This window comes from Myotis davidii, unplaced genomic scaffold (genome assembly GCF_000327345.1).
Source record: "Myotis davidii unplaced genomic scaffold, ASM32734v1 scaffold37, whole genome shotgun sequence".
In the NCBI taxonomy this organism is placed as follows: domain Eukaryota; kingdom Metazoa; phylum Chordata; class Mammalia; order Chiroptera; family Vespertilionidae; genus Myotis; species Myotis davidii.
In genome coordinates, this window is record NW_006289395.1 from 5179066 (window position 1) to 5189466 (window position 10401).

A 10401-nucleotide genomic window follows, 5' to 3' on the forward strand; every position below is an offset into this window, starting at 1 on the left:
AAAAATCCCCACCACTGGTCTAGGAGGCCCAGTTAGTCTAAGCCAGCGTTTCTCAACCTTCCAATTAGTAACAATGAAAATACATCCTGCACATCAGGTATTTACATTACGATTCTTAACAGTAGCAAAATTACAGTTATGAAGTAGCAACGAAAATAATTTTATGGTTGGGGGTCACCACAACATGAGGAACTATATTAAAGGGTTGTGGTATTAGGAAGGTTGAGATCCACTGCCCTAGAAGAAGGATTACAGCTTAAGTGTGTGCAGGTAACAGAGTTTATGTGACATTAGTAGACAGTGGCCAGCACTGCTGTGACCATTCTCTACAGACTACTGGGCATGAGGGCAAGAGCCAATGTGCCTAATGTTTAACAGGAACTGCACACTAAGGCAGGTGAGCCATCTCCTTCCTGTGGGCGGAGTTCGGCCCAGAGAGCTGCTCCCAGGAAGGAAGGCAGAGGACTTGGGAGGCGATGAGAAGCGGACAGCGAGCCCAGAGCCGGAGTTTCAGCCAGGCCCTCTGCACAGAGGGCCTCCCCTCTCCAACTCTCACAACATGAACCAGCTCTGCGTCACTGCCTTCCAACCCCTTTGCCGAGAAACAGCAAATTAACTCGTGAGGGAAAAGGGACCATGGGCTGACCCGGGAGAGCAGTTCTCAGAAGTGGCAGTGGACAGCCGGGCAGGAGGCAGAAGCCGGCAGTTCCTTAGTGTCGGAGCCTCAAGCTCCCGGGAGGCAGGAAGGATCTAACACAGCTTAGTAATTGCCAGGTAGCCCTAGCCGGTGGCTCAGTGGATAGAGTGTCCTGGGTTCGATTCTAATCAAGGGCATGTGCCTGGGTTGCAGGCTCAGTCCCCAGCAAAGGGAGTACAGGAGGCAATCAATCATTCTCTCTCATCATTGACATTTCTCTCTCTCTCTCCCTTTTCTGAAATCAATAAAAATTAAATAAAATCAATGGAAAAATATTCGCAGGTGAGGATTTAAAAAAAATAATTACCATGTAAACCATTTTGGAAAATTATTTCGCTGTCTAAAAACTCAGAAATATAAAAGTAATAAACCTATTGGCAGTACTTAACTTCAATAAAAATTACAACTATTACTCAGATAAGTTGATACGTGATACTGACAATGATCTTTCAATAACTAACATTACTACTAAATGTTTTAAAATGGACATTATTTCTTTCAGATAGAGAGTCGGCCTTCAGAATGACAGAATGAAGTGTCCCGGGTTTGATTCTGATCAAGGGCACATCCCTGGGTTTCATGCGCAATCCCTATTAGGGGGTGTGCAGGAGGCAACCAATCATAGATTCTCTCTCTTCATTGATGTTTCTATCTCTCTCTCCCTCTCCCTTCCTCTCTGAAATCAATAAAATATGTGTGTGTGTGTGTGTGTGTGTGTGTGTGTGTGTGTATGCGCCATTAGTCAGACCTGAAAAATACATTATTGTAATAACACTTTCATAGAGTTTGACCAACTTCAGATTTGCAGATCAAGGCCTTTGTGAATGCTAGCCAATATTTAATTAGTGTCCCACTGTTAGCAGTTAAATAATATTAACTAAAACAGAGTTGAAAGATTCTGAATAAAGGCCTGAATCATCTGAAAGAAAACAAAACTTTCTCTAAAAAAGTAGCCTTTAACTTCAGAAACTTAGCCTTTAACTTCAAAAGATAGCCAAATATTTCAGGCAGTCCTAATGTGAACAATGGAGAGAATCTGTAGTATGCAACAGCACAGGTGGATACCGGGAAATATAGGTATCCATGGTTTCACCTTGACACAGGGGGCTCAGCAGGGGATCCCTAGGAACTACTGGAAAAGTGCTGGCTCAAGGTCACCACCCTCACGTAACGCCTACCAGAAAGGTGCTCACCTTACAGATGAAAGCTACGACCAAGGAGGGGTCCCTGCCACCCCTTCTCTGGCTGACACCTGAGAAAAAACAAATCTGATTATAACAACTGTGAAGGCTTCCCAGGTGGATGGCCATCGGATACCTAATTTGACTTCTCACACCACGAAACAGATAGACCCTTCCCTCCAAAGGCTGAGGAAGGCACTGGGGTTGTTTCAATCAGACCTGGTCTTCCCCACTCATTTGGGAATCCAAGTGAGTGAAAAATACAAGACTCCATCCAAAAAACTTTCAGAATGGCGAGTGAAAAGTGACACATTTACCAAGCAGTGGAGAAGTGAGAGAAACAAGCTGCAAGGTGCTTTATAAACAAGTATGAAAATATGTGAAATGACACAAGAGCCAAGAGGCCTGTGGAGAAAGTCTGGGCCGAGTCTGTGCCCGTTCCAGCCAAGAAAGGGTGCTACAGGACCACCTCAGGGCAGAAAGGGGAGCTTATCAGGCCTGCCCAGCACTGGACAGACCCTTAGGCAGTCCGTCCTGATACATCTACCCTGGGGATTTACTTCATTTCCCAGCAGGCTGTCACTCTGAAAGAAAAGGTGCAGATCCGCTCACTGATTCGACTGCTTTGTCAGCTTAGCAGTTACCATTCTGCGTTCATGACAAATGAATCTGCATTGATAAAAAGCCTGTAAGCCTCTGTATGAGTCCATTTGCCTCTGGGTAAAGAGCAGAGTCTGGGCGCACAGGGCCGCGGACTGGCTCTGTGTACAGCAGCCACTGTTCAGGGGAGCCTGGGTGAGGGCTCTCACGGAGAGCAGGGTGGCCATGGCGGAGGAAACAGTTCCGACAGTGACTGTTCTGTGTGACAGCATTACCATCTGGCAAGCGCTGCTCGTTTTCAGAGGATGCAGAGTCGGAAGACTGCTCTGGACTGCGCCTGTCTGGACTCTGTGCTGGCTGGTGATTTCCACACTTCTCTTCACCTGGTCAGTACGAGAAATGATCAAATGACACACCTGCAAGGGGAGCTCCCAGCAGAGCCTGGGTGTTCACACGTGGGAACGCCATTAAGCAGGCCTGCTCCTAGCACCGTAAACAGGCACCCCCCCCGCCCCGCCCGTCCTGGTCTCCAGGCCGCATTTACATGAGACTCCCTTTCCATTTCTGCCCAGCACAGAGCCCTGACTAAGGTGAGAACTTAACAGGGTTTGTTAACTAGAAAGCGTGCAGGCAGTAGGCTAGTTTACGCATTATCATCACTCGCAATAAACAGACTGGGCCTAAAAGTGGCCCAGCCCTGAGAAGGGACGTCATTGGGGAGTCAGTTAAATCTCAAGGTGAGGAAGCTGCCACACAGTGGTGGGTCCCATGGAAGCTGCCTGCTCCCGGCACACTCATCCCCATGGCCCGCACGCTGGGAAAGCAAGGCCAGAAAGCTGAGCAGGTTCCCACTGGCCACACAAATATATGAAAAAGCAAACTGCTCCGTGCTAGGGAGGGACACAGGGTGCCGCACAGGAACAGTGGGGCACACAAATCAGGAGGGGTGGGGTCAGGACAGGGAAGCCACCTGAGCAGGAGCGAGCCCGGCAAGGCGAGTTCGGGTCAGAACCTCACAGTGTGCACTGTACACTGTGCCTTTGCCGGGGGCACACCCCTCGCCTCCCTCCCTTCTTCACCCGCGGCCCCGTGCAGCCCATCTCCTGCCAGGTCCCGGCCTGTACCCCTTCAGCACTCGGCCAGCCATGTCGAGGAAATGTCTTGACTCCTTGGAATCTGCCTGGCAGTCAGTAAAACCCGATGGAGTGTGTTCCGTCAGACTCAAGGGCAACAACCACAGGGCCTGACGTGGACTGTCCCTCTCTAGGTCAAAACTACTTTCCCCTGGCCCTGGGACCAGAAGGGGCTCCTGTGACCTTTTGACATTTGACATCGCTTCTACAGTGGGGCCTTGACTTACGAGTGTCCCAACTAACAAGTTTTTTGAGATACCAGTTGTCTCTCCGCCGATTTTTTGCATTGAGTTGACAGAGTAATTTGAGTTAACGAGCTCCTTAACGAAGGAACTCGGTCTCAGAACGAATTAAACTTGTAAGTCAAGGCGCCACTGTATTAGGTGGCAGTGTGCTTAAAAACGCATCAGAATCCTCTCATCAAAAGAGGTACTTACATCTGTGGTAAATACACCTCGAGCAATAAATGCAAATCTCAGAGCAATGTGTTTTCAGCAGCACTCGATTACATTATATTCCAAAGTATAGTCATTATCATTACACACGAGTTAAACGTGTCTGCCCAGAAGATCAGAAGCTCCGTAAGGGCAGGAACCGTACCTTAATTTATCCAAGCAGTTTCCATTCTCACCCATGCCGGCCTCACCCTGGACCTATGCCCTCCTCCCAGGAAGTGTGCCTTCGTACTCACTGTATATGGGGACCTGGAACACCGTCATGGTCTCATCCTTATATTCGGGTGCGGAGTGGGGCCGCACAGCTTCGCGCAAAAGAGGAAAGCAACCGCATTAGTACAGACACGCGTGAAAGTCCGCTTTCCAGACCACCAACCACAAGCAGCTGAACTGCCTTGGGATTGTGGTGAGAATCTGCACTAAAATCAGAGTTTCTGGGCAAATTAAAATTCGGGGGAAAGAAGCAAAGTATCTTTTCATCAGTTACTAGGGCCAAATGAAAAGACATGATCACTGGTGACTATGCATTTGTAGAAAAGAAACTAATACTCCAGTTTAACACTAGAAAGACTGAAATTTAGTATATACCTATATTGCCCAAAAGCCGTCAAAATGACTGCATTGTGAAAGAATAACTAATGTGTAAAGAAATTTGTGTAAAATTAATTTTTAATATTTTTTATATTACTTACAGTTATATAACAAGTTATTCGACATTTCTTTCATGAATTTAGGGCGCAAAAGAAATAAAATAAACAACTTATTAGAACATGTATCACTGCATAAAGATTCGAATAACAAGTACTAGTTTACCTTATTGAGCAACTACAACTTATCAAGTATCGACAATTTATCATGTACTTGTATGTTATCATGTGCCGGTAATCGAAAAAAAATGAAAACTGTTATTTCAATACAGAGCCGAACTGGTCATATAAGAAATTTACTCAATTCAACAATAAGAGTCATTTGATTATTTTGTCGCGAGTGACAAGCTAGTGAAAAAGTTATCGGTCGTGACATTAATTCCACAGCCTGTATATGGCTCGACAAGTTTCAGAACAACGTGTTCACTGAGGAGCATTGACGATGGTTGTTGTTCATCTTTCCCCAAATAAGGAAAACCATTCAAAACATATTTGCTACTAACATCTGATGCAAGCCAGAATTTGATGCCAAATTTGTTGGGTTTATTAGGCATATACTGTGTAAACCTGCACCTGGCTTTTGACGGAAATAATTGCTCGTCAACTGTTATATTTTGCCCTGGTTGATAGCAAGCTTGACTATTTTCAATGAACTTGTCCCATATTTCCGAAACCAAGGCAAACTTATTTGTTTGTAGGTGCCTACTTTTTTCGGTTCTTTTGTCAAAACGAATAAATCGTAGGATTTGCTTGAACTTTTCTCTGGCCATAGTTTTTCTAAAAAATTCGAGACCCTACTTTGCTGACCATAAATAACTGAGTTTTAAATTTTTTGCCTCGTAGGCTCCACGAGCATATAAAATCCCAATAAATGCACGTATTTCCGGTAATGTTGTTGGCCAATCGTTCCTCAAAATTCGGCGGCCTTCTTCTTCTGTGCACTCTTTAAAGAATTTCCCCCAAGCAGTCAAAATGACTTCCTTGGGCAATCTAGTGTTAAGAAGTACAAGGTAACGTATAACACCGTGAGGCCGGAGAATCTGTGGTCTGCACTGTGAGAGCCAGTACCAGTTCTGGAATAAGATACGGGCATTTCCACAGAAGAGGAGCGTGAACACCCTGGAGGAGCACACCGCTTCCAGGGCAGGGGCTGCGGCATCCTCATCAGGCCTTTCCCTGGGAAGAGGCGCCCGCAGCACAGCCAAGCTGAGGCTCGGTATAAAAGGACAGGACAAAAGCCGCAGGTCCCTCTCATACCCTTCCCCGCCACTGCAAGAAACTCAAGGTTCATTGGCTCTGAGAACCGTCTCCAGCCTGTATTTGAGGGGAATGAGGTAGGGGCACAGAATGTGACAGACATTTTAAAAATGCACCTATGTTGAGGAATGATTCAGTTTAAGGTTTAATTTAGTCAATCCCCATGGATTCTAATTTGATAGACGGGGGCATATGTGAGAAAAAAATGGCAGATACTGAGTCAGAGGCAGGGACATACCCAGGTCTATTCCTTTCAATGGACCAGAAAATATTTTGATAGCTTCTAGGTATTTTTCCTACAAAAAAGAAAGGAAAGAAAAGTGAGCAGTTATGGTTGCATAGATGCAAGATGCAACAATGTATTTGAGTACGTAAGAGGCATCAACATGACTTATAATAAGTATTTAAACTTCCTCTCCACAAATCTTTACCAAGTGTCCACTATCTGTCAGATGCCAAGGATTTAGCAGGGAGGAGATGGGATCCCTGCCCTCATCCAGTGGAGACAAAAATGAAACAAATGGTAACACAAACAAGGACACAGTGGCAGCTGTGCTAAGAGCTCTTCAAGAAAGAAGCCTGGCTGGCATAGCTCAGTGGTTGAATGTTGACCGAAGAACCAGGAGGTCACAGTTCAATTCCTGGTCAGGGCACATGCCCCAGTTGCATGCTCAATCGCCAGTAGGGGGCATACAGAAGGCAACTGAACAATGATTCTCTCATCACTGATGTTTCTCTCTCTCTCTCCCTCTCCCTTCCTCTCTGAAGTCAATAAAAATATATTTTTAAAAAATTTTAAAAAATAAAAAAAGAGGAGAAATGCAGGGGGCTAATGTATAACTTGTCTGGAGAATCAGGGATGGCTCCCGAGCCAACGACCTTTTGGCTGAGCTCTGAAGGATCAGAACGACTCAGGTAGAGATGCAAGGGGGTAGAGGTACTCATGCATGGATGAAACCCTGAGGTGGGAAGAGCTTCGGTGGGCGGCTAGGAGTTGGTCTATGTGGCTCCTGCCTGGTGACTGGGATATAGATGCACGGGTGGGCAGAGCCATGGCCTGCAGGACTTATGGGCCTTATTAAGGTGTTTGGACTGTACTGAATGGAAAACCCTGGAGGGTTTTAGAATGGAAGTAACATGTCTGCTGTTCAGCCTTAAAGAGGTTCCTCTGGCTGCTATGTGGTAAGGTGGACTACAGGGAAGCAAGAACGGAAATTGGAAGCTACTACAGGACACAGGTGCAGTAAACAGGGATAATGAAGGCCCTAGTGAGATGGAGACAAATGGATGGATTTGAGGCATCATTTTGGAGACAATTAATAGTCCCTGGTGACTGGCAACCTTCCTCTTAAGAACTGGAAAATAAACTGCTATAGTCAACAGTTACAACACACACACTTTTTCAATGGTGAAGCAGATCTAAAAGGTATGAAGATGTCTCAAATGTAATAGGTAAGAATAAAAGATAGCACTTATTGTGTGCCTACTTGGTGCCAACCCCTTAGCGGGTTTTTGTTTTTTAGTATTTTTTATTTTATTTATTTGTTTTTAATTTTTAGAGAGGAAGAGAGAAAAACATCTAAGTGAGAGAAACATCAATCAGCTGCCTCCTGCACGCCCCCTACAAGGGATCAGACCTGAAACCTGGGCGTATGCCCTGACTGGGAATTTTTATGTGTATATTATTTTATTGATTTCAGAGAGAGGAAGGGAGAGGGAGAGAGAAATAGAAACATCAATGATGAGAGAGAATCATCCATCGGCTGCCTCCTGCACACCCCGCACTGGGGATCGAGCCTGCAATCCTGGCATGTGTCCTGATCGGGAATCAGATCGTAACCTCCTGGTTCACACCTGACCCGGAATTGAACCGGCATCCCCAGGTGCACGGGACGACACCCAACCAACCGACCCATACCCGCCAGAGTTGATTTGGCGTTTTACATGTGCTATCTCATTTCTTTCTTTTTAAAAAATTTTTACATTTTTTTTTATTCATTTTAGGTAGAGCAAGGAAGGGAGAAACATCCATTTTGTTGTTCCACTTTTTTATGCATTCAATGGTTGCTTTTTGTCTGTGCTTTGATCAGAGATCAAACCCACAATCTTGGTGTGTCAGGATGATGCTCTAACCAACTGAGCTACCTGGTCAGAGCTGTCATTTACTCTTTAATAACTCTATGAAACATAATAGCCATTTTATAGATGAAGAAACTGAGGTAACTTGTTCAAGATGATATAGTTAGTAAGTTTTGGACTCAGGCCTCTTAATTTTGAAAGGTAAAGTGTTTACTTCACTACTGATTACCTCTGGAGGCAGAAGCCTGATTTACAAAAATGAAGATTCTTGTTATAACTTTGAAAAAAGGATGGGTTCGGTTTGGAAGCTCAGTCAGGAGACTCACCAGTTGTGGAGGTCCGGAAAGCACACACTTTGGGAGCCCGGTTTCCTTTAGAGTAAGAATCATTCCTAGAAAGGACAAGCGCAGTCAGATCTCAGCACCCTGCCCCGCAGGCACTGCCAGCAGGACGCCTCGTAACCAGCTCCTTTTCCATTTGTCCTCATTCAGCTTCTAAGGACCAGGGAGCACCTGTGCAGCAGAAGGGACACCATACACCCCTCAAGCGCCTCTCCAATGGGCAGGGCTGATACCAGGCGAGGCAAGAGGCGCCTGGGGCACAAAACCATTCAGCTGAAGGGAAGGTCTTAAATTCTGCAACCCAGGGACCTCCTGGCCCCACTCTAGTCTCAGCTCTGAGAATGCAACTGTGCAACACTCCTTCCTACCCACACCACAAAGCTTAGAGAATCTGGCTGCGACACAACGTTGACCTTTGCAGTGGGTGGACGTGAAGAACGGGGTATTACGGATAGTGGGTATCTGTCTGGAGCCCCTGTTCTCCATGGTAAATGCATTTACTGTAATCTCCATCACTACACCCTCCAGTTCACTGTCACTTATCTCCCGTCAAGCGACTCAGTAGACGAGTGGATGGTAACACCGAGGGCAGTATCCAGGTTAAATGCTGCCCTCCTCATGAACGGCTTCCGACGCTCTATGCCAGTGGTTCTCAGCCTTCCTAATGCTGCGACCCTTTGATACAGTTCCTCATGTTGTGATGACCCCCAACCATAAAATTATTTTCGTTGCTACTTCATAACTGTAATTTTGCTACTGTTACGAATCGTCATGTAAATATCTGCTATGCAGGATGTATTTTCATTGTTACAGACTGAACATAATTAAAGCACAGCGATTAATCACAAAAAATATGTAATTATATATGTGTTTTCCGATGGTCTTAGGTGACCCCTGTGAAAGGGTCGTTCGACCCCCCAAGGGGTTGCGACCCACAGGTTGAGAACCGCTGCTCTATGCAGAGCCGACTGGCCGGGCACACAGAGAATTCCAGCTCCCCTGGACTCAGAAGCTAAGCAAGAAAGGGCAAGGCAGCCTAAAACCCCACAGCGTCCCTCCAGCCCCGCACCCTGGAAAGAACAGACTCACCACACAATCCCCCAACGTTACTCCAGTGCATTCGGGTCAGGAATATGTTGTCCAAACGAGACACCTTCAGCCTAAGAAAGAGAAGACATTGGAGCAGGACAAAGCGGAGGCACCAGGGACCCTTTCTGCAGCCACAAAGACACTGCTGCCTCTCACTTCAGCTTTCAAAGCCCATGATCATCTCCCCCCAAAGAAGGCCGCTGACTCACTTGTGCTCCTGCATGAGTCGCTGGACTCCTTCCCCGCAGTTGAAGAGATACCTGCAGGACGAGCATTACGGAAGTTACTTAGGAGATTCTATTTTGTAAGATTCCCACCACCGTTTAGATGTTTCAGTGCACACTCATGCACACTCCGGGGGGGTGGGGGGGGGAACACCCAAAAGCTGAAAACCCATGCTGGACTAGCCGGCCGCGTTCTGCTATTGGGATGCTGGATGTGGGAGGCTTTGGCGGAAACCCGGCGGGATCGGGGGCGGGGAAGCGGTGCAGGCTGGTGCTGGTGCCCCGAAGGCCCTTTCCCCCTCGCAGACCCGACGACTTCACACACCCACCCCGAGGCCCCGCCCGGGCGCGCAGGGCAGGAGGTGCGGCTCCGATGGTGCCAAGGGGGAACTCGGGGGCCCAGGGTTGGAGGGAGGACGCTTAGACCCGAGCCTGAGGTTCTGCAGGGACCCCGGGCACGTGACGGCGTGGGATCAAGAGACCCACGATGCCCCACCCCACAACCAAAGACAAGTTCGCAGCAACGCGAAACCCCCGTGTCAGCAGGGCGCCGCGGCCCACGGAGGTGCCGCGATGCTCCCGGGCGCGCGGGGCTCGGGGGGGGACGGGCTCCGGCGCGACCCACTGACCGGTTGTACTCGGAGAAGACATAGAGCGCCGCGCCCGCGTCCCTGCCGCCCGCCGCCACCACCTGCAGG

At 47.4% G+C, this 10401-nt stretch overlaps 1 protein-coding gene across 1 annotated transcript in view; it reads right to left on the bottom strand.

Moving 5' to 3' along the window:
* Positions 1-10400, bottom strand: part of ELAC2 (elaC ribonuclease Z 2) — a gene marked incomplete at its 5' end in the record, with an annotated part of 27401 nt that extends 17001 nt beyond the window's left edge. The window contains 8 exon segments of the mRNA XM_006761734.2: positions 1891-1949; positions 2754-2861; positions 4303-4371; positions 6209-6266; positions 8376-8440; positions 9480-9550; positions 9689-9739; positions 10333-10400. Of these exon segments, the coding sequence (XP_006761797.2) occupies positions 1891-1949; positions 2754-2861; positions 4303-4371; positions 6209-6266; positions 8376-8440; positions 9480-9550; positions 9689-9739; positions 10333-10400 (549 nt within the window).
* Position 10401: the final 1 nt, after the last annotated feature.